General features: G+C 43.6%; 2 protein-coding genes across 5 annotated transcripts in view; both read right to left on the bottom strand.

The window, feature by feature from the left end:
* Window positions 1-7,891, bottom strand: part of FBLN7 (fibulin 7) — a 48,426-nt gene extending 40,535 nt beyond the window's left edge. The window contains exon 1 of the mRNA XM_082743053.1: window positions 7,545-7,891. Within this exon, the coding sequence (XP_082599179.1) occupies window positions 7,545-7,622 (78 nt within the window). The 5' untranslated portion in view covers window positions 7,623-7,891. The remainder of the gene's footprint in view (window positions 1-7,544) is intronic.
* A 7,795-nt stretch (window positions 7,892-15,686) lies between these two features.
* Window positions 15,687-24,753, bottom strand: part of TMEM87B (transmembrane protein 87B) — a 52,092-nt gene continuing 43,025 nt past the window's right edge. For all 4 annotated transcript variants that reach the window (XM_082743424.1, XM_082743425.1, XM_082743422.1 and 1 more), the window contains exons 16-19: window positions 22,917-22,990; window positions 20,318-20,370; window positions 19,999-20,029; window positions 15,687-18,854 (exon numbers count right to left, since the gene is read on the bottom strand). In XM_082743424.1, the coding sequence (XP_082599550.1) occupies window positions 18,795-18,854; window positions 19,999-20,029; window positions 20,318-20,370; window positions 22,917-22,990 (218 nt within the window). In that variant the 3' untranslated portion in view covers window positions 15,687-18,794. The remainder of the gene's footprint in view (window positions 18,855-19,998; window positions 20,030-20,317; window positions 20,371-22,916; window positions 22,991-24,753) is intronic.

The following is a 24,753-nucleotide window of genomic DNA, read 5'->3' as shown; positions in this document are numbered from 1 at the left end:
TGCTGGGGACAGACAAGCTCCTCGGGTTTTCCCCCTTTGACCCCTCATGTCATTCATCGCAGACCAAGGACTCCGCCTCGGATCCCCCCTTCCTGGACTCAGTCAGGAGGGGACAGTGGTGGGGCAGCGGTCCTCCCCTAACTTCTTCCTGCCCGTGGCCGTGCTCCCCACGAGAGGTTTCCGCAGCCACTTTCCGGGGCGCCTCAAGACCCCCATGGACAGCCTGGGGAGAGCGGTGCTACTGCTGACTGCTTTAAAGGGTCGGTGTGGAAAAATAATAGCTACAGTAGGAAAGTGGTCTGGGAATGCCTAACGATTGCAAATTAAAACATCATTTTCCTGGGGATGCGTTCAAAAAAACAAGGGAGGAAGCCAAGAAAGAGGAAGAGGTATGATCTATAAAACATAGACTCCAGCTCAGAAGAGCAGGCAGCCAAAGTCAGGGTCAGCGGGACTGGGGAATACAGGCTCCAAGGGAAAGCAGCCCGGACAGAGCGTGGAATAGGAAAAGAGCTAGAAACCACTGTGCTTATGTATTCAACTGAAGGCAAAGAGGGAGAAACTTCAAGACAACCACAGAGTTGCACAAGAAAGAGCGTTAATCCTAGTAGACTATTTGGCTCTGTGTGAACAATGGAACAGAGTATCTATCTGTCATCACAGGACACTGGCTGTTTAGAATGTGGAGTAAACTCCAGGGCATTCAGAAGCAGTTGTCTCAAGAGAGAGAGAACTACAGATCAATGTTTTGAAAGCCACAAACTACCAAAACTTACCCAAAGAAGAAAGCTAACCCAAACAGTTCTGTATCTGTCAAAGAAATTGAATTCATAGCGCAAAACCTTCCAGAAAAGAAGTCTCCAGGCCCTCATGATTTCATTGGTAAATTCTACCAAACATTTCAAGAACTGACAAATCGTACACAATCTCTTCCAGAAAACAGAAGACAAAGAACACTTCGCTCATTTTATGAAGCCAGCACTACCCGGGTAACAGGACCCTGCAAAGACGGGACCAGGGGTCGGCAAACATTATCTGCAGAGGGCCAAGAAGTACATATTTCCTTTTTTGAAGCCCATATGGCTTCTGATGCAACCTCTCAAGTCTGCAATTGTAGGGCAAAAAGCAGCTGCACAAATATATAAATATATGGGTGTGGCCAGATTTGACCGTGGGGGCGGGGGTGGGGGTGGGGGTGGGGTGGGTGCTGGATGTGGCCACAGGGCCACAATGTGCAGACCCTATACCAATGTCCCTCAGGAAAACAGGCAAAAATTCTCACAAAATATTAGCCAATGCAATCCATAAATCCAGAGGAATACAGAGAAATATATATATATAAATAGAGAAATAAAGCCACAACCAGTTAGGATTATCTGGGACTGCAAGGCTGGTTTCAAAATAGAAAATCAACCAAGGTCGGGGCACCTGGATGGCTCAGTGAGTTAAGCCTCTGCTTTGGGCTCAGGTCATGATCTCAGGGTTCTAGGATCAAGTCCTGCATCTGGCTCTCTGCTCAGCAGGGAGCCTGCTTCTCTCCCCCCCCACCCCCACCCCCGCCTTCCTCTCTGTCTACTTGTGATCTCTCTCTGTCAAATAAATAAATAAAATCTTAAAAGAAAGAAAGAAAGAAAGAAAATCAATGGGTCATCCATCTTTTTAACAGACTGAAGAAAAACCACTGGATCATATCAATTCAAGCAGAAAAAAAGCACATGACAAAATTCAACATTCATTCATAATACTCTCCCAAATTATGTTTTGAAAGAAATCTTAACTTGCCAAATGACATCTACAAAAAACCTACACTTAACGTAACCCCCCCAAAAACTGAATGTTTTCTCCCTAAGTTCTAGAACAAGGCAAGGATGTTCACTTCCCTATTCAACATAGTACTGGAGGTTTCGGTCAGTGTAATAGGGCTAAATAAATAAACCAATGGCACATAAATTAGCATGGAAGAGATTAAACTGCCCATATTCACAGATGACACATCGTTTATGTAAAAAACCTAGAGAGAATCTACAAAATAAAAAATAAAAACAAAACTCCATAATAAGTGAGTTTCACAATGTCACAGGATACAGGGTCAACAAAAAAAAATCTATTAGATGTCCATATACAAGGAATATACCACTGGAAATGAAAATTTAATAAAACAATACCATTTAAAGGAGCTCCAAAAATGAAACACTTAGGTATAAATCTAACAAAGCATATTTATTTTTAAAAATTTTAAATGTTGATGAAAGAAATCAAAGGTCTAGATAAATGGACAGATGTATTATGTCCACAGACTGGAAGACCCAATATTGCTAAGATGCCAATTCACCTCTAATCGATCAATAGCATTAATGTAATCCCAATCAAAATTCCAAAAGAATTTCTTGTCTAGAAGAAATAGACAAGCTAATTCTAAGATTTTAATGGAAAGGAAAAGAAACTAGAATAGTCAAAACAATTTTGGGGCGCCTGGGTGGCTCAGTGGGTTAAGCCGCTGCCTTCGGCTCAGGTCATGATCTCAGGGTCCTGGGATCGAGTCCCGCATTGGGCTCTCTGCTCAGCAGGGAGCCTGCTTCCTCCTCTCTCTCTCTGCCTGCCTCTCTGCCTACTTGTAATCTCTCTCTGTCAAATAAATAAATAAAATCTTAAAAAAAAAATTTGGAAAAGAATAACAACATCTTAAAACCTACCTGATTTGAAATCTTACTAAGGAATTACAGTAATCAAGATAGTGGGTTACTGGCAGAAATAGTCCTGTACCTGCATGACGAATTGATTTTTTGTCAAAGTTGTGGTGATAATTCAATGGCAACTCAACCATCTTCTCAACAATGTTGGCACAGTTGCTAATCTATATGCAGAAAGCAATCCCCAACAGAAAACTCACACTTTGTGCAAACATTAACTCCAAATAGATCACAGATCTAAATGTCAGAATGCAAAACTATACAAAAAATTGGAATAAAATACAGAAGAGAAATTTCAGGACCTGGAGCGGGGCAAAGAGTTCTCAGACTTGACATCAAAGGCATGATCCATAAAAATTAAAAAAAAAAAAAAAAGATCAGTTTAGATTCACCAAAATTTAAAATGTTTGCTCTGGGGTGGACAAGCTACCGACTGAGAGAAAATATTTCCAGTTCACATGCCTGAAAAAGACTAGTAATGAGACTATATAAAGAACACCCACAACTGAACAGTAAGAAATTAATCCATTTCTTAAAGGGGCAGACACTTTACCCAATAGACCACTCATGGCAAATAAGATTCTCAATATTAGGCAAAAAAGATTCTCAATTTTAGTAGTCCTTAGGGAAATGGAGATGAAACCATAATAAGATACCACTACATACCTATCAGAATGGCTTGGAAACAAACCAACCAACCTGATATTATTAAGTGGTGAGCATGTAGAGTGACAGTCTTTTTATCCATTGCTGGTGGGAACGTAAAACGATGCAACTAATATGGAAGACTGTTTGGCAGTTTCCTACCAAGTGAAGTTTACATTTACTGTATGACCCTGCAGTCCCACTCCTAGATATTTGCCTGAGAGAAATGAATATTCGTATTTATTCACACACATAAAAGCTGCATGAGAATGTTTATAGCAGCTTCATTCGTGATCACCAAAAAAGAGAAATGACACTAGAGGTGTCCACTCCGTTCAGTGGGTGAACCAATGCACAGACTGTGGTACGCCTAGGCCACGGAATCTGATTCCGTCAAACTATGAGTAAAACGACTGTGCAGACCTGGAACAACACAGAAGACTCTTCTCTTCTGCATTATGCTAAATTTTAAAAAGCCAGACTCAAAAGGCTATGAGTTTGTAGATTCCATTTGTATGATATTGTGGAGAAGACAAAACTATGGCAATGAAGGACAGATCAGTTCTGGGCAGTGGTGCAGTCTCCTGACTGTGGTGGCGGTTACCACATATGGAACATAGTTCTATGCTACAAATCATGGCAATGTGTTCCAAAAACTGGAGGTTTTCTTCATTCAACTGTAAAAAGCCAATGGGAGAAGCTCACCAAAAGAATGAACCTCTAATGGTGGAATTTGAAACCCTGTGACATCTGTTCACAAGGAGAAGTTTTGGGGAAGGGAAAGCCTTCTGAACCACCCCCCAGGCAAGGAGGAAGCTGAGACCCTGCCTTCCTTGCCCGCCTAGAGCTGTTGTGGGGAGGAGAAGTGGGGGTTGTTACATTTCCCTTTCTCATCTCCCCAACAGGGCTGTTTCTCTTCCAGGGGGAAGGCCACAGAGTGGGCAGTAGTTTTAAGAAAGGGCCCCCACTCGTGGGATTCCCATGCTGCTCAACCTGCCCTCCTTCCTCACCACCACCTGCTCCCATCCAGCTAATCACAAAACCACTGCAAAGTGACTCAGGACACCGGCGCTGACAAGAGGGACAGAAGTGGAATGCCACAGAGGACGATGGCAGGAGAGGGGATGATACTGTCCATTCCCATGAGACTACTGCTCCAGACTCTTCCAGAAAGCAGCCTCCCCCTATCCTGTAACACACACACACACACACACACACACACACACATACACACAGATATGCACACACATACACACCCCGTAGCAAACACAACCACCCATTCATGCAGACACAGTTATACTCACAGGCCCTGGCACACAGACACATGCACACACTCACAGACACACACCTATCATGCTTCCTTGGGCTTACACCTAATGGAACAAAGTGAGCACATTTCCTGGTTAGCAGAGGACCCCCAGTGGGGGCTACTATGAGGAAATCCCACTGCCTAGAGCTAGAGGTCCTTGGATGGCCATGGACTTTGCCCATCTCCCTGAGGCAGCCGATGGTCCCATGAGTGCCATTTACTCTCCAAACACCGGCTGCGTCTCCACCGGCCAGCAAGCCTAATTGTTGGGTTCAAGAGCCCCAGGCTCATCACGTGTTCAGATCAGGTCAACTCCAGCTATGCCACAGCCCCTCAGGTCCTTGTGATCCCAATTCTTTGTCCACTCTGAACCACGCCCCCTTGGCCCTTTCCTAGATCTGCAGCTGTCTCATGCACCTGTCTGATTCAAATGACTAGGGACACTTAAAAACAAACAAACAAACAAACAAAAAACCACTGATGCCTGAGCCCCAACCCAGACCAGCTGAATCAGATTCTCTGGGATAAGGCTGGCATCAAGATTTCTAGAAGATTCCCAGGTGACATGATGTGCAGCCAAGGTTTACCCTGAGACCGCCCAGCTCTGTCCTGCTCAGAGAAGCAGCAGCATGACCACACTCCCTTCATTCTGCTGAACTCCAGCTATGTGGGGTCCCTGGGTAAAAATCCCAGATATGGTCCCTGGCCCTGGGGCCCTGTAGTGGAGCAGACAGACAGTAAATTCAAATTCTACCAGAAGAAACTATTACAAATGTGATCCTATTCCAGAGCCTTTCATGGAACCAAAATAGGAAACACAAGGGCAGGGAGGAGACCCATTTAGCATGGGGTTGGGAAGGCCTCTGCAAAGGGGTGCTTATTAGAGCAAGGACCGGAGACATGAGAAGAAGCCCAGTAAAGAGTGTTCCTGGGGCCTTCTTTATGGTTTACCTATCAGGCTCCCCCAGGTAGGGCCTGGGTGGGGGTGGCCCAGAGACTTTGGATGAAGGACGCCTTCACAAGAACTTTTTAAACCAACTTCTACAGACAATCCCTTTTGTTCCCTTTCCCCCTCACAAAGCCCAAGGAGGCAGGGACTGGGGACCAGAGCCTGAGAGGGCTCATTTTCTGCCTCTGCAGCAGCCATAGCCATCTGAGAGCTGCCAGGGTCCCTGCTGTTGTCTGGGCAATGCGGAGATGCAGTGGCAGAGCCAGGGACCCAGAATCTGCTGGTACGTCCTGTCCATTCTCCCACTCTGAGGGCTCCAGCTAGATGTGCCCACCCTATGCTTCTGGCCTTTGCCTCTGGGCCTGGTGTTTTGTTTTGTTTTGTCTTCTGCAAAGTGGGTGGGAGATCCCTTGCTCTGTTGGTGGTATCGCGTGGCCTCAGACTAGCCCCTGCTGCCTGGTGGCTGAATGGCTTCCTGCTGACCACTTTTTTTTTTTTTTTTAATTTTGAAGAAGATTTATTTATTTATTTATTTATTTATTTATTTATTTGAGAGAGAGGGAGAAAGCGCATGCATGCAAGTGGGAAAGGGCAGAGGGAGAGCCTCTTAAGCAGTTTTGCGCTGAGCACGGTGCCCCACCCAAGGACGATCTCATCACTCCGAGATCAGGACCCTGAGATCACTACCTGAACCCGAATCAAGAGTGGGGCCCTTAACCAACTGCGCCTCCCAGGCGCCCCCTACTCCCAACTTCTGCACTCACACCACCCACCTCCGGTCTCAACTGCGTTCTCCCTGCCTGGAATTCCTTCCTGCACCCCGGGGGCTTCTAGGTGGCTGTGAGTGTGCCCGCCTGCTTCAGGAATTTAGACGATAAACCAGTGTCGGCGGGGAAGGGGGAAAGGTTTGGAATCCAAGGAGAGGGACTACTCCTTGGCCATGTGACCTTAAGTAAGTCACAATCCCCTTGGGCCTCCGTTCTCTCCTTTGCAAAATGGGGATGACAGTGCTCCCCACCTCATAGGGCTGCTCTGAGATTTAAGGGCGCGGATGATGCTTAGCCAAGACTCGGCACTCATGGGGCTTTCAGTGAGTCAATGCAGGCTTTCCTTCTGCCTCCGCCACTGGTACCGCTTAGGCTGGTGATGTTGGGCCACGCGCCACGCCAGCCACAGGGGAGGGGTCTCCCGCCGCCAGGGCCAGTCTGGCGGTTGCTGGCTCAGAATTCAGCAATTCCAGTTCCACCTTCCACCTATGGGAAGATGTATTTATATCTGCATTCTTATCTCAATTTTAACCATCGGTTCTTACTGGTGAGGATAAAAAGTGAATCTGGTCCAATAAATAAACCCAGTGAGACTCCAACAAACACAAACGGCAGGGAGAGAAAAACGAAACGGCAAGCGTCTGTCAGGGTGGGCAAGAAAATGCAGTCCCAAATCTAAGGCCCCCTAAGCGCGCGATGCGACGGCTTCAGAGACCTCCCGGCCCGCGTCTGCCTGCGCAGCGCAAACGCCGCTCGCCGACTCCGCGCGCGCTTAAAATCGGCGGCGGTGGGAAAGAGGTTTCAGTTAGAAATTTGAATGTTGGGAGCTGGAGGGCGGGGACAGTCTCCACCCTCACGGGGTGACCAGGAGCTCCAGGGGGGAGCCCCACCAAAGCCCGGCGTCTCATACATCCCAGGGTCACCTTCCTCCGACCCACGGTCGTCACGCGGAGCCCTGTCCCCCGCGGACCGAGGCTGTCGCCCAGACGGCGCCGCTGGACCAGCCCGGGTCTTCCCAGGCGCCCGGCTCGAGATGCGGCTCAGGTGACAGGCTGGGGGGGGGGGGGGTCCCAAGAGCCGCTCCGTGCTCCCTGCCCAAGCCTTCAAGCGCCGAGCCACGAGCCCAAGTCCTTGGCGTTGCCTCCCCGGCGAGCCGGACGGGCGAGAGGCGGGAGGGCACTGACCTGGGAAGCCCGCGACGCGGGGCAGGCGAGGAGCAGCAGCAGCGGCAGCAGGAGCGCGCGGGGACAGCTGGGCACCATCTTGCCGGTGGGAACCGCGCGGCTGGGGAAGGGGAGACCCCGCCTCGGGCCGGCCCACGCCGCGGCCCGGCAGCGGCTGGCGCAGGGAGGGCGGCGGGAGCCCCGGAGCGCGGCGGGCGCCGTCTCGGGTCCAGGTGCGCCGCGCGCGGGCCACGAGCGTCCGCAGCCGCCCGCACGAGACAGCCCCGGCGAGGCGGGGAGGCGCCAGCCCCCGGGCCGAGGCCGAGGAGGAGGGGCTGCCCGGCCAGGAATGCGCCTGGGAGCGCGCCCAACCCGCGCGGCTCCCCGAGGAGGCCGGGCGCGACGCCGAGGACGAGCGCGGGCATCCGGAGGGCCTCGCGGGCCAGGGCGGCCGAGGCCGCGTGGCCGGTGCCCCGCACGCGCGCCCGGCCGCCAGCCCACCCCGGACGGGCCGCCCCCGGCCCTTGACCGTCCCCTGGCCCCGCTGGGGAGCCCGAGACGCGCGTCGCCGGCCGGGGGTGGCGGAGTGGCGATCCCGCTCCAGCTCGGCGTTCAGAGAGCAGCACCGGCCCGGCCGGGAGACGGGCTTCCTAAGCTAGACCAAGTTCTCCATCGAGTGGACGAGTGCCCTTCTCAGTCATGCTAGTGGGGGATGAGAACACACCAAGAATCTCCTCTCCTCATTGATAATTCTCCCCTCCCCAACCTGAAGGAGGAACTCGGTTTAAAACGAAGGCCAAGGCCAGGTTATCAGATGCCTTGGATGCTTTGCTGAAGTCGGTGGGAAATCCCGCTGGGAAGGACAGACACGAGTGGTCTGAAGTCCCCTGCATCCTGGGGCTGTGGAAGGAATCAGATGGCTTCAGCCCCAACCTCTTGGAAAACATTATTTAAGTCCTTACTGGAGAATGTTTTCAGAAGGCAACACTGCAGATGTCATGGTGCACACCAAGTCTGGCCAAGCCTCAAATCTATTTTTCCTTTCCGCATTTCTTTTAGCAGAGCCCACTCAGAGCTCCAGGAAGGGAGCTCAGAAGACTGTCCTCTCAGACCAAGAGTTCCACAGGAAGGCAGAAAGGAAAGTTGGAGTCCCCTGGAGAGCGAGGTGTGGTGAAGGCTGGCCACCTGAGCATTCATTATCCAGGAAGTCCTACTGTGCTTCTCCCTCCGCTTTCCTGTCACAGGAAGTAGAGCGGGGCCCATGTAATCTCAGTTTGCGCTCCTGGAGACTGGGCAAAGCCTGGCTTTTCCCAATCCAAGTGGAGGGACCAGGCAGCGGTGGTCCCAACCCAGGAAGCCTGCGGAAATTATGCTTTTCTGCCTCAATCTATCATGTGTTTGCCCTTGATGCCAAAGCCAGTGCTCCCTCAGCCTCCGTCACTTACCCTTCTCTCTCCCTCCCACTAACGAAAGATTGGGTTCTGGCTGGTGTGGCTGTGTTTCGTGTGTATTTTATCCCACCTCCTGTTTACATGGTGACCTCCCCTGGAGGCCAAGACTTCTCAGCCTGCTTCTGGCTGTGAACTGGGAGCCAGACTTTGGCGCATGGAAAGAAGCGTTCTTTTTTTCCTCTCTTGCCCTCTCTGTGGATTCCTAAGGCTGAATCTGGGCATGGTTGAGTGAATTGCCCACGGTATGTAAACCCCAGACTCAGGCCTTTCCCAGAGCTGTGCTGTCTCCTGCATAGGCTACCTTCCTAGCACCTTTCACTTAAATACACATGTCCAGGATTTCAGGAATTTAGTTACAGTTACAGAATTTTTTTCTTCTGTGTTGTCTTTTTCTTCTCCTCTCCTCCACTCCCTCCCCTCCCCTCTCTTCTCCTGTCTCTCTCTCCCTTCCTTCCTCTTTCTTTTTCTATTTTTTAAGCATTTCTGAATTTCAACAGGGATTTTTTTTACCCCCTATCTACTAATTTGTTTGTTGCTCTTGTCCTATGGCCATCTTCCATTTAGTGCTTGGTGTCTGCTCTGAATTAGCTTTCTAAGGTCCCACTGCCCCAGCAGTACTGCCCCTTCTCTCTCTGTCTCCAACTGCCCTTGACCCAAAGGGTCAAGAGAATATTCCTGAATGTGAGGGATTGCCTGGGCTGGGGGGGTGGGTATCCACACATCTAAAGAAAATATTTTTGAAGTTTTTTGACAGAATCAATGATCATCTTCTGGGATCAGTGTTTTTGCTGATACACTTGTGTTCCCTGCGTAATGTTGGGGTGCAAAACAAGAAAGGAAGATTTGCTGCAGAAATCTGTTTAACGCCCAATTAGAAGTAGCACCCAGCCTGAAACAACCATTCCAAAGCTGTCCTGTAGGTTCTCTGTCCCCTGTAGTGTCCCACACCATGTCGCTTGCCCTGTGGGGTTCATATGCTTATTTTTTGCCTGTTGGCTCATTTCGGGTTGCATCTCTCCCTTTCCCACCTTCACCCCTTATCTGTGATTCTAAATGTCATCAGCCTCCCCCCACCCCCAAACACCAACAAAGGGTCCTGGGAACAAAGCCCAGCATGTTAGCCTGACCCAGCATAACCAGGGGTGGGGGGTGATCTAGAAGGAGTGCAGTAATGGTCCAATTCACTCATTACACAAAATTTTTTTTGAGTGCCACCTTGGGGCACAGCCCTGCCAATTTGGGGCACTACAGCATGCTTTCACACTACATCAAGAAAGTGAACGAGAAGCTTGTTCTTTGAAATGATTAACCGGGGTTACAAACCAAAAATATATTGCCTTTTGTAATTATCTACATAATTACCTTTACTGGTATCACTTATGGCTTCATTCCAGTTGCTGTTTAGTGTTATTTCATTTCAGCCTAAAGCACTCTCTTTAGCATTTCTTGTAGGGCAGAACTGTTAGCAAAGAACTCTGGTTTTGTTTCTCTGGGAGTATCTTTATTTTTCCTTCATTTTTGATGGATAGTTCTCCTGGATATTAAATTCTTGATTGATGGGTTCCCCCCCCTTTCACTACTTTGGATATGTCATCCCCTTGCCTTCTTGCCCCCATGTTTTCTGATGAAAAGAGAACTTTTAATCTTATTGAGTATGCCTGGTATGTGATGAGTCACTTTTCCCTTGTTGCTTTTAGAATTCTGTCTTTGACTTTTGCCAGTTTGATTATGATGTATTTCAGTATGGATCTGTATAAGTTTATACCACTTGGGAGTTTGCTGATCTTCCTGGATGTATAAATTAATGTTTTTTTTTCACCAAGGTGGGGGGTTTTCAGCTGTTATTTCTTCAAATATTCTTTCTGCCTCTTTCCTACTCTCCGCTCTTTCAGATTTTCCCATTATGCGTATATTGATGTGTTTGTTGATGACCCACATGCCTCAGAGGCTCTGTTCGTTTTTCTTTTCTCGATTTATTTGCTATCCCCCAGACTGACTAATCTCAATTTACCTATATTCAAGTTCACTGATTCTTTATTCTGCCTAATGCAGACTGCTGTTGGGCTTCTAGTAAATTTTTCATTTCAGTTACTGTACTCCTCAACAGAAAAGTATTTCTATTTACTGTCTATTTGGCTCATGTTTATTCTTTTAAAAAAATTTTATGCATTTATTTGACAGAGAGAGAGATCACAAGTAGGCAGAGAGGCAGGCAGAGGGGGAGGGGGAAACTGAGCAGAGAGCCTGATGTGGGGCTTGATCCCAGGACCCCGAGATCATGACCTGAGCTGAAGGCAGAGGCTCAACCCACTGATTTAAAAAACGATTCTTAAAAAAAAATTTTTTTTAAAGATTTTGTTTATTTATTTGACAGACAGAGATCACAACTAGGCAGAGAGGCAAGCAGAGAGAGAGAGGGGAAGCAGGCTCCCCGCTGAGCAGAGAGCCCGATGCAGGGCTCAATCCCAGGACCCTGGAATCGTGAACTGAGCCGAAGGCAGATGCTTAACAACTGAGTCACCGAAGTGTGTGTCATAATTTTTCTTTGTGTGTGTCATAATTTTTTGGTGAAAACTGGATAAAAAATGTGGCAACTCTTGAATTCAGTTTTTTCCCTCTTCCCAGGGTTTTTGTTGTTGCTGCTTGTTGTGATGTTTGTTTAGTGACATCTCTGAACTAATTCTGTTAACAACTCTATCTTCTAATACGTGGCCATTGAAGTCTCTATTCAGTTATCTGGTGGTCAGCTAACTACTGGAAAGGATTTTCCTTAAATTCTTGGAACCAACAAATCTCCTGGTGTTTATCATGGTGCTTGTGTGTAGGGTAGGACACACGTTCAGCTCTCATACAGCCAGTTTACAAGTCTAACTTAAACTTCACTTCCTGCTTATACTCTGCTGTGCAAAGCCGTACATAAGCATGTGGCCTTTTAGATTCCCAGAACTACACTGGAGCTTTTCTTTTTAGTTTTACCTTTTGAGGCTTTTGGTTAGTCTATTGTTTGCTTCCATTGTTATATTGCCTCGGGCAGCAACATTGGAACACTTCACCGAGAATATTTTTTAACAAACTTCCCCAAGGAAGAGGTTTTTAACACTGGGCAAGCTCTGGCCCAGGTCAAATAAAGATAAGGCTTTCTAGTTGTGAATTCCAAGGAATGAATGCCCCCTGCAGAACTGGGAATGTGGGCCCTTAATTTAGAAGGCCACTCTTATGCTGGGCAACAGGGTAGGGGAGTAGGACAGATGGAAGGGAAACTTGGTGTTCTTACTGAAATTCAGGCATTTTTATTCTTGAGTAAATTTTCCTTAGGTTGCTGCAAGACTGGTTAATTTCCAGAGTTCTGAAAGTTAATTCTGAAAGTTTTTATGAGATTTTCACTGTTGTTGTTGTTGTTATGAAGGGACAAACTTCCAGAGGTCCTTAGTCCCTCATTATCTCTGACGTCACCTCCACATCATTTTTGTAAGCAGGCGGTTTACTGGGTTGGACGCAAGTCAAACTTGGTCCCGTGTTAACAGAAATCTCAGTTCTACTTTCTTGGCTTTGGATGGGTTGCGTGGCGTCTGTCCCACACACGCATCGTCCAGGTTGAGGCTGTGATTTGGGAGGTTTCTCTTCTCTTTCTCTTCGCGGGTACTGCAGTTCAAATCTCTGCCTTCTTCCAATTCAGCAAGGAAAAGATCAGGGTTTATATCCAGGTTTAATCTTTATATTTGACAAGAACTGTGGTCGGCTAGTGGTGAAAAAGCCCTAAAAAAATGGGGAAATCACCCAGTGTAGTCCCCTTCATCCAAGTGTTGTTGAGTCCCTTCCTATGCCCCCCTGCTTTGTGTCTGTTGCCAGTGTCTTCACGTAGTTGTCATTGAAATTTTGCCTAGAGTTGTTATTTGTAGGGAAGTTTGGTCCTATTCACAGATCTCGAAATCCACAAATGCATTTGATAATAATACAATTCATTGATTATTTTTTTCTGGGGATGGCAGTGCTCTTTGTGTCCACTTTCACAAAGCTTTTTTTGTTTGTTGGTTTTTGTTTTTAATTTCATCTCTAAATTTGTTTAATGGCATTTGGAAAGTAAATTAAAGAAAATTTTAAAGGCAAGATTTACAGACCAGAAGTCTTCAGAGGTATTACTTTGGCACCATCTGCTGGAGAGCTTTTAAAAGTTTTCTGGTACATCAACTTCCACGCAGCTTCTTACAACTTTTTCAGTGTTTTTCAGAGTGTTTTATATTGCCCAAATTATTTACATCTGAATTCAGTACCATACCAGCTTATATTAATAGGAATTTAGCAATGGTAGTAAATAGTAAAAAGTAGTAAGTAGGGGCGCCTAGGTGGTTCTGTGGGTTAAAGCCTCTGCCTTTGGCTCAGGTCATGATCCCAGCATCCTGGGATCGAACCCCACATCTGGCTCTCTGCTAGGCGGGGAGCTTGCTTGCCCCTCTCTCTCTGCCTACTTGTGATTTCTGTCAAATAAATAAGTAAAATCTTAAAAAAAAAAAAAAGTAGTAAGTAGTAAATCCACTACCACTTAAGGGGCAATAGCTTGCCCTGGGAAGCTGCCATTGCTACACATGTAAATAAGTCTTGGGATGTGAGTTTTATATGGAGGACTTTAAGCCAGCTGGGTCTCTGTAGCCTCCATGACAATCGCCAATGCGTTTTTTGGTAACGTCGCTGTGTTGTGAAGGCCTGAGCACCAAGCACTTTAGATACATGACCTTAATCCTCTAACAAGCAACCACATACCTCCTCCCTGCCAGGATTTCATAGAAACCCTTTGAGGGTTAACACCAATATTATACCAGCTTTCCATTCACCAGGAGGGTGACTTTGGACAAGTCGTTTAGCCATGCTCAGTCTGTTTTCTCATCTATAAATTCACAGGCTACACCCACCTTACTGACTACAGACACTGTGATGGTTAACAGAGCCTGCCACTCTGTGAGCACTCCCAACCCTCCCTAAACTATCAGCACTATTACTACAACAGATGTCCTTTTCCTCCAGGGAATACCCATCTTGGTCACTCCCAAGGCTGGGAGAATGTCCAAGAATGTTCTCCATGTTCCATTTACTTACTGGGGGCAGGATGGATTTTTATTTTTTAATGGATTAAGCTGTGTTCTGAGACCATGCACGTTTCTAGATTTTCTGATAATCATATAGTCTACTATGGACTATCACTTTTTAGATATTTCTCCATATGTTTACCTTAGAAAATAGAAAGGCGTAAGTTTTTGTCTTCCTTGTCCACTGCTCCCAAAGAATCTGTAGCAGGAGCCAGTAGCTGTCCGCCCCCCCCCAAACCCATCCTCTCCTTCACAGAGTAGAATAGCAGGCAAGCATATGGCTCTTATTTCCTAGATGCCTGGCAGTTTGTGTGGCCCTGTGAGTGCCCATGGAATATGCTCGGAAGTGATGAGCAGCACTTCCAGTTTCACCCCATAAAACTTCCCAGTCTGTCCTTTCTCCTTGTCGGCTACATGGAGATGACTGGCCCTAGTTGCTGGAGGGCCACCAGAGAGAAACTTTGGGTCCCTGAGCCATGTGTGGGGGAAGCTTGTCTTGCCCACCTCTATACCCACGCCAGAATTGTTGCATGACCAGGAAATGAACTTCTTTTTGTCTTAACCTTCTGGAACGTTGGATCACGTTGTGACCACTGCTTAGCTAAATCTAAACATTAACCATGAATGCCACTGTGGTCCATTTCCACTCAATCCTTTCTCTACTTTGTGTTTTCATGGATAGTTCACAACAGTGACTTTGTATCTTATTTCTTATAAATAATTTTCTGTTATTATAATGAATTCTTCATAATTTAATGGTTGCAGTATCCCATGAAGTAGCTGGCTAGACCTTAATTCACTTACTATTCTACTGTTGATATTTAGTTTGTTTCTAATTCTGTCTCCACTTTAAATAATCATCTAATAAACATTTTTATGCAGAAGCCTTCTATAGTTTGAATCATTTTAAAAAAGATCACCAAAACTGGCAGGAACCAAAGGTTATAAACACGTTGTTGAACTTCTTTTCTTGAAGACTGAATCAAGTATATTACTATAATTGAGTGTGTTCATCAGACTTTGCAAGCAGATTTTACAAATGTTAGTATAAACCTGTTAATTTTTAAAATTCCCCATCTTGTATTTTGCGTTAAAAAATGTATTTATTTATTTATCAAAGATTTTATTTATTTATTCAAGAGAGAGAGGTAGGTGCAGGGAGAGGGAGAAGCAGGTTCCCTGCTGAGCAGGGAACCCAAAGCAGGACTCAACCCCGGACCCTGGGATCATGACCTGAGCTGAAGACAGATACATAAGCAAGTGAGTCACCCAGCCACCCCTATTTATTTATTGGGGCAGAGAGAGTGCACAGAAGGAGAGGGAGAGCGACTCTCAAGCAGACTCCCTGCTGAGTGAGTGCAAAGCCCAACACAGGCTTGATCTCAGGACCCTGAGGTCATGACCTGAGCCAAAACCAAGAGCTGGACACTTACCCCACTGAGGCTACCCAGGCGCCCCATATTTTGCATTTCTTTGCTCACTACTGAGGTTGAACAGTTTTCCGTATTTGTTAATTAGTGCGTCTCCTGTCTTAAGACTTTTGTTTAAAGCCTGGCATCTATTTGGGCCTACATTTCCTGCAGCTTCACATAATCTAGCACTAACAGAATACTAGAATCAATCACCCAGAATTTCAGAAAGCATTTTATTAAAAGTCAGAACAAATATTAAGGCACAAAAATACATAAACTTTTCAAACAAAAATCTTTGAAACAGTTTTGTCCTACATTCAAAGCAACCTTTTCCAAATTATGCAATAATTTAACCCTTTTAAATAGAAAAATATAACTTCTCAAACCCCTAAATTTTCTCCTCAAACACAGGAATACTTTCCTAGTTCTAAAGAAGTTCCTTAATGCAGTACTGAGCTTCTCTATATACTGACATTTCCTTAAAATCCTACCTTTGTCACTTATGTACATTTGATATGTTTAGAACTTTACCAGTATGTTAACCTTTTTTCTTGTGAGTATAAGGCTTGGTGTTTTGTATTGCTTATGGCATGCTGTTGATCATACAAAGACACATTAAGAAAACTAGTTATTTTTTTAAATCTAGCACAACATCTCTCCACTTTAAATTAGTCATGTAGAGCTTAGTGCAATAGACTCAACCCCTTTTATTTATTTTTAAAGTAAACTCTACCCCTAACGTGGGGCTTGAACTCATGATCCCAAGATCAAGAGTTGTATGTTTTACTGAATGAGCCAGGCAGGCACCTCAAACCCCTTTAAAAAAAAAAGATATAAAAATTAATCTTATATGTACATTTTTTATACTTTCAGTCTTGACATTATAGTAGTGCAAACATAATGTACTATATCACAGAGGAAAAGTTGGTTTTCTCTACAGGATATTAAAGATTTAAAAATTATCTTCTTTACAGGAAAAGTAAAGGATCATCATCTCTCAGTCTTAAAAAATTCACACTGATTCCTCTATTTTTCCTTATTTTTGAAATAAATTAAGTATCCTTTAAAGCAGACAATTAAATGCTAATCTAACACAAATCATGAAAATTTCCTTGTAAGCAGATTTCACACATCATATAAATCTAACATGACTTGCATAAGAACACTTGAGCATTTTCTCTAGAAACACATAAAACTGGACTCTACTCAGATTCCTTCATTTATATTGAGACCCATCTTGATGGCAACCCAAGAACAAACTGATCTGATAAACTCAAAAGCTCTAAGGACCAGTTTCTGGACACTTCGTGCAACAGCTGGGATTGGTATTCCTTTTCCCCAGTGACCTTCAGAGGAAGGACAGCTACAGCCCAAGGACACCCCCTCTTATTTCTGTGAGGGGGCTAAGAGGACCTTCCACAGGCATACTCAGTTCAGGTCAAGAGACATCAACTGACGATACAATCATCACTGAAAGTGACAGATACCATACATGCCCTTTGAAAAACAACATTTCTGACAAGGTTATCAGAAGGGAATCCTGCTTACTCTGGAAGATGAGAAGTCTGCATTTCAGCCTGGAGGTGAGCTACACACATCATATCCTTTATCTTTCCCTGCGGAAAGAGATGTTTCTATAGGCTCACCATTGACCCTCCCCATGTCTGCCCCACTACATCTGCAGCTCCTACAGTCTAGAAGCCCGGGACCTTATATTTCAAACTTCAGCTGGAGCCATGACGAGTTGGGGGTCTGCCTCAAAATCCGGGTGGTAGTAGAGAAAAATGTTAGGAATGAGAAGGCAGGGTCACCTCCAGTTCTGCAACAACTGGGCCCAGGGTAAAATACACCAAAACCAGAATAGACCCCACCTTAACTGACATTCTTTTCCTAGGAAGGATGCCCCAAACCGCTCAATGTTCCCTACTGAAAATAAATTTGAAAGTATCTTTCAAGACACGTTATTGCTAGATTTATTATTTTTCTTTTTTGCTAACTCCTATTACATGAGTAAATGAGAAATAAATCGAAAAGGCAGGTTTGAAAGAAAAACTTCTGTTTTGTAGCTTCACAATGAAAATAAATAAACAGTTATACTTAAATGTTTGTACTGGTTAAGACTTTAAATGCTTCTCAATCAAAATTCTCTGAAGTCATTCTCGATTCAAAAAAGAGCTACAAGATTCTAACTTTTATTCCTATTCTAAATGTCCACTAGCCCTGTATCTTTGGTCATGAAAGCAGCAAAACATTCACATTTCCAACATTCTACATTCAACTACTTTTCAAGTTTAGAATGTTCTGCACTTAAAAAAATATTAAAACAAAAAATTCTCAAATCATGTATTACATACATAATGTAACAAAGTGATGTATAAAACATGATTAAAGGTTAAGGAATTATTACAAGATTAATAGTGACATACTGTGCAGGTAAATACATGTTTCATTATGAAACCGAATAAACCAAGATTATGTAAAGAGTGTTCTAGCATCTACAAGGGTCACTGGTAGTGAGCCCCCCAGCTTGCCAGAGAGGAACTGCGATATGGCCACATGTCTAGCACCTGCCCCAGACAGATTCCGCAGCAGCACGTGCACATATGACCTGAGGACCCAACGACAGAGCAAATCCTTGGAAGTGATCATCAAGACCTCTTTCCTGTGTACTTGTGTTCCCCTGAGCTCAGAGAGGACCCAATTCTGATTTGGTGTGCATGGTGATATTCACAAACAAGGACTTTGTGTGGACCCGTATGTATACGTACACACACACACCACAGCTAACCATATAAACATGCTCATGTTCTAAGGCTAACCAAATTGTACTTAATTTCAAATCACTCCAGTATAAAAGTCAAAGAAAATTATTATTGCATCTAGTAACTATACACCCAAGAGATGGAGATGCTGCTTTACTACAGAAGAAATCACATCATCTACCTCAAAGGTTAATGAAGAACAGTAGGAGTGTTTATGTAAAAAATATTTTTAAGCCTGGAATCGTCATATTTTCCAGAGAAAAGAGAAAATCCAAACCCACGTCCCTATTACCACTCAGCTAAGGGGATTTGGGCATATTTTTTTAATCATAATACTTTTCTTACATTATTTCCAAATCCAGGCAATTTGATGGACATGAAGCCGACATTCCAGAGCAGCTTAAAATGGTCGTAGAACCCTCATACCACCTGAATTCTTAGTTGTAATACACAGATTTCCAAGATAATGCAATGAAACCTTGTTGCACTCCATCAAAACAAAGCCCGCTTTCAGTCTTGAGGAAGGCCTTCACCATTAACTATGTGTCACTTCTATGGGTTTCAATCACATTATCTTTTCTGACGAGAACATTTTTTCTGCCATTTCAGATCTGGTCATGATTTCCTTAAAAAACAACAACAACAACAACAAAAGATGATATACTTGCAAATGTTGATGCTTCTTTCAGAACATAACAATTCTCTAATCTTTCAATGGTCACGATTTTGTGGGGGACTAAGTAGAGTCACTGGCACACACAAAAATATTAGATACAGAAAATAAACACCAGATAATACACACGTCTAGTGATGTATGCTCGATATCCGTTGGCAAGTTCAGAAAACCTGAACAGCCTGCCAGCTGGGAAACGTCTTGAGTTTAGAATTAGCAGGGAGACGTAGGGATGGGGCTAACATGGATCTCCAAGGCCAAGTTCCTCCGGGGATCTGCCTCACTTTACACAATTCATGTATTTTGAAATTACATAATTACTTATCATATGAATCCTCTAAGTGCCCTTTTAAAAGCAATTCTCCAGGGCGTGTCTTTCTGTAGAGTTCTAAATCCTCAAGTTCAACTCCTTTGCAGCCACCTGCGTGTCTACTGCAGCCTCCTCAAAACTTGCCGCCTACCGTCACATCAGCCTGCTGCGGCTGGTCACCGCCCTTCCCTTCTGTCAACAAAGCCGCGGGTTCTCTCCTGCTCCCCTGGCCACCACCTAAATCACGCCTAGGCTACCACTCCTGGTCTCTACAATTCCTCCCTGTAAGCCCCTATTCCCCACATCCACCCTTTAATTCTTATAATTCAGACTTCTTCCCAATGTGGGCCACACTCCAATGTCCAGATGATCTGTAACTCATTTTTCTCCCCCAAACCTTGCCAAATCCACATCTTCTATTCAAATCTCTAGGTTAATAAATGAATATGAGACAGAAACTCTAATATCCCCCAAAATATGTTAAGTATAGATTAATTTAGACAAACTGCCATCTTAAAGTATTCTAAACTCTTAAAAACATACAAGAAGTTAGAAAATCATAGACTTGAAATCTTGTAATTCTCCTTTCCTTCATACCAACAAGCGCTTATCTTTCTCCTGTTTTAAATGAGGCTCGAGCTCCTTTACACTTTACTGACAAATCAGTGCAGTCTGCCAACCTGCTGAATTTATCATCATTTTATAAAGTTCCAGAATTTCTTTCTGAAATACACTTGTACTTTGTGAAAATAACAGGACCAAGAAAATACGCAAAAAATGTTTTACCTCGTCTGAATCCACTAACACTGGAAGAGCTCTGAAACAAAACAAAAACAGACAACAATGTCGTTAAAAGGCCAGTGTACATACTAAAGCCAAGTATAGGCATAGTCTGTGATCTACAAATCTGGAGGGACAGAGCCAATGGAAATAAACACCTCAGTTCACCAACAAACATGACATGAAACCGGTCATTCGGTAGTGGTGGGGGCTTATAAAAACATAAAGAGGTATGATATTTGAAAAGCACATGACAAAGTATGAGAATTATCTCTTTATAGGATATCCTAAAGTTTAGAGTCAAACTTTAACAGAGGATATTTACACATCTGTGAATGAGGAGGGAATATTTTCTTCTACCCACTTCAAATCTTCATCCTGTAGAAATAAATATTTATATATTAGCATTTGCTTAGAATCCCTGAAAGTAGAATTTTAAGGTATAATGTATATAAATTTAAGCATTTAAATTCAAATGCACAATCCTTTTCATTTCCACATCTCCTAAGAAGTTGGCATGCATGCCACACAGAAATTATGCCAGTATTTTCTTAAACAGGCAAAGAAACAAAAATTCTGGATTTCAGAATTTCATACTTCTTGGTTTTCATTAGATTCACAGGTTTTATTTCTTTGTCCTGAAAAACCATAGCAGAAACACAGTTGATTTATAAGACAGAAAAAGCAAGAATACTGATTTTTATTGTTTTTTTACTCCTAGCATTCATTATGCCTCCTAATTTGTTCAAGTTTTTATATCATGAGTTTATAATCTTTCGAAAGAAAAACATGACAGTTTGGTTTGCAAAAGCAAACTGGAATTTTGTACTGTCTGGGGCAAATTTCAGTAAGTTGAATTCTGAACCAACTCTCTATAGTTCTCAGGGATGACTGAGTTCAAGAGCTCCCAACAGCCAAATGTGGTATTGTTACAGCTGATCCAAGAGATGGTGCAACTGGAATACGAAATGACAAGCACCTAGTGATGACTGCTCCTCTGAAGTCGTTGTTAAAAATCAAGTAGTTGCTTATTACTAAATTTACAAAAGCCTATTTATTTCTGTCACTTCTATTTATGCTCATCTCTCTGCAGGAGACAAGAAAAGAAAAGCAGGTCGGTCAGGGTATCTGTTTCTTCTTCTTTTTTTTTTTTTTTTTTTTAAAGATTTTATTTATTTATTTGACAGAGAGAGATCACAGCAGGCAGAGAGGCAGGCAGAGAGAGGGGAAGGGAAGGAAGCAGGCCCCTGCTGAGCAGAGAGCCCGATGCGGGACTCGATCCCAGGACCCTGAGATCATGACCTGAGCCGAAGGCAGCGGCTTAACCCACTGAGCCACCCAGGCGCCCAGGGTATCTGTTTCTTAACAGAGACTTAATTATGGTTATCTCACAGGGAGAAAGAAAAATAAAAGGTATATTAAATAAATCAAAATGTTTCTTTGTGATTTGGCTACATGGAATACTCTGGTTCTAGTATTAATCACATCTTGCTCACCTAGGAGAGAAACAAGGCAGCTGAGCCAGTATTAATAGGAACCCCAATTCTCTGAGTGAGTCTCAAGTAGAAATAAGTCTTGAGATAAGGCTTCTGATTAAGAGCTGACTGCCCTTAATTTAGTGAAATGAAAAAGTATTCTCTCGATGTGCTTGCAAGCATGGTAAAATAAAGTGAGACAGGGATGCCTGGGTGGCTCAGTCAATTATGTCAGCCTTCATTCAGCTCCCGTCATGATCCCAGGGACCTGAGATCGAGTCCCACACTAGGCTCTCTGCTCAGTGGGGAGTCTGTTTCTTCTTCTGCTCCTTCCCCTACTTGTGATCCCTCTCTCTCAGTCAAATAAATTAATAAAATCTTTAAAAAATAAAATAAAATAAACTGATATATATCTCTAAAATAAAAGGAAAATACCTTTTTTTTTTTTTTTTAAAGATTCTATTCATTTTGACAGAGAGAGACACAGTGAGAGAGGGAACACAAACAGAGGGAGTGGGAGAAGAAGGCTTCCTGCTGGGCAGGGAGCCCGAAGCGGGACCCAAACCCAGGACTCCGGGATCACAAACCCAAGCCAATGGCAGATGCCCAACAACTGAGCCACCCTGGCATCCCAAAAGGAAAATATCTTAATGAATTTAAACTTTAATAGCTCTAAAACCAGATAATTAAAACTGCTGTAATTTTTAAAAAGTTTAAATCACTATAAAACTACTTAAAAAACACATTTTAAAAAATTATTATCAAAAATAAAAATGAAAAAATTTACCAAAACCAACAGATCAAACTGTACTCCTGGGGCATCTATACTGTCAGAATTTATAAGCATACATAAATTTCATAATCTGTTGATCACAACATATATAATTGTAAGAAAGCAGAATATAAAACTATATGAAAGGCACGCCCACTGCCTAATTAATATGCATAAAATATTAAAAAAAACTTATCTCTACTCTCTATTTGACCATTTTCTGCAAGCTTCCACAGTTCTATAACAAATGCTAATTTTGTTAACTGCACAGGCAATACATAAAGTCCTTTCCTAACAGATAGCAGATGTTATCTGAAATGGCTTCAAAAATCACTTTAAAAATGTTGAAAAATTAACACAAGTTTCCACTATGTCAAAGCTTCTCCATCTTTAGTGTGCATGTGAGTCATCTCTGGAATCCTGTGAAGAAGCAGATTCAGACTCAGTAGGTCTGCGGTGGGCCTGAGCCCACGAGTTGAACAGGCTCCCAGCGACGCCCATGCAGCTGGTCCGAGAATGGCCCCGGCAGCCGGTATCTACCGGCAGTAACGGCCAGCAGGCTTAACTAGTGTCGCTGCTCGGTAACACCGAATGTCACGCAAAAAATCTTAGTAGAAAAAGTTTTCCTGACAGTCAGAGAATGTGACACAGACTCTGTTAAAATATCTTATACTCACAAAATTATCAGAAGTAGCAGGTTTAGCTGTTCCGTTGGAAACCGTTTTTGAGACTCTTAATTTTATTCCTTCAGCTATAATGAGAAACATTATGGAGAGAAATATATAAATTGGAAAATGTTATTTTCTTTCATAATCTCACATTTAATAACCCAACAAAGATATGTTTTTATAGAGAGATGTATATATATCTAATTATTCATATATGCATATATCTAAAGAAGGGTTAATACTGGAAGCTTCAGGCAGGGTGCTGGCTTTAACATACAACTTGGAAATATAAGAGGAATGGCAAAAATTAATAGATTTCACAATGTTTCAATAACAACGAGGTTTTCAAGATGCTAGTTTAGAATTCTGGTTTTAGAGGAATTTAAATATACAAGCAAACATAAATGCATATTTCCTTAGATAGTTCCGATACATTTTAAAATTTATGGATTTAAAAAATCTATAGATGAGGTGCCTGGGTGTCTCAGTCAGTTAAGCATCTGCCTTCAGGCTCAGGTTGCGATCCGGAGATCCTGGGATCAAGTCCTGTATCAGGCTCCCTGCTCTCTGGGGAGTCTGCTCTTCCCTCTGCCCCTGCCTCTCTCTCTCATGAATAAAGAAAGAAAATCTTTAAAAAAATAAAATAAAAATAAAAACCTGTAGAATTTGCAGTATCATATTTAATAATAAAACATCTTTGGCTATGCCTTCACTTCTCTGAGGTGTACATTTTGGAATGTACCTATGGTCAAAATAAAATAGGGAAGGGGATTTTCTTTCTTCCTGTATGACCCAGGCTCTCCTTTCTGCAGCAGTTTCAGAGCAGAGGTTAAGAGCATGAGTCCTGGAACCAGACTGCCCCACCTAGGATTCTGGCTCTCCCTATGCAACCCTGGGCAAAACAGTTAACTTTTTGTGGCTCAGTGTCCCCAGCAACACAATGAGATAATACTGATCTCTACCCATAGGGTTCTGATGGGCATTAAACAAGTTAGTGATACAAGGTGCCTGACACATAATTTATGCCCCATAAGTATTCATCTTAATTATTAAAATAATTTTCAAATTGTGTTTCTCCATAAACAAGGTCAGTTGGTATATTATAATCATGAAGTGCTATAATGAATGAAAATGAGATTCCTCGATCAAAAAATGTTTCCATGGGGGCATTTTTTTAAAAAGATTTTATTTATTTATTTGACAGAGAGAGATCACAAGTAGACAGAGAGGCAGGCAGAGAGAGAGAGAGAGGGACACAGGCTCCCTGCTGAGCAGAGAGTCTGATGCGAGACTCGATCCCAGGACCCTAAGATCATTACCTGAGCCGAAGGCAGCAGCTTAACCCACTGAGCCACCCAGGTGCCCCTCCAATGGGGCATTTTTAAAAAAAATATTTTATTTGTTTGACAGAGAGACACAGTGAGAGAGGGAACTCAAGCAGGGGGAGCAGGAGAGGGAGAAGCAGGCTTACCGCCAAGCAGGGAGCCCGATGTGGGGTCCGTCTGATCCCAGGACCCCGGGATCATGACCCGAGCCGAAGGCAAACACTCAACGTCTGAGCCACCCAGGCGCCCCTCCATGGAGGGCATTTAAAATCCCAACATTTGAGATCTATTCTCTCAGTGGGGCAACACACTGATTTTTTAAATTAAGGTGCAATACAGATAATAAAATACACAAATTTTAAGTGTATAGTCTAGGAGATTTTACAAGTATATACACTTGTGCAACTACCATCTTAAGTGAGACCTTTAACATTCCAACATTACAGAAGGTTTTTAAATTCCTTTCTGGTCAATCCTAATCCTACCAGAAGCAATCATTGTTCTGATTTACATAATCACCA

This window comes from Mustela nivalis (genome assembly GCF_964662115.1).
Source record: "Mustela nivalis genome assembly, chromosome: 8".
Taxonomy (NCBI): domain Eukaryota; kingdom Metazoa; phylum Chordata; class Mammalia; order Carnivora; family Mustelidae; genus Mustela; species Mustela nivalis.
Note: the sequence above shows the minus strand (reverse complement) of the source record. Positions and strands in the feature narration are given on the sequence as shown.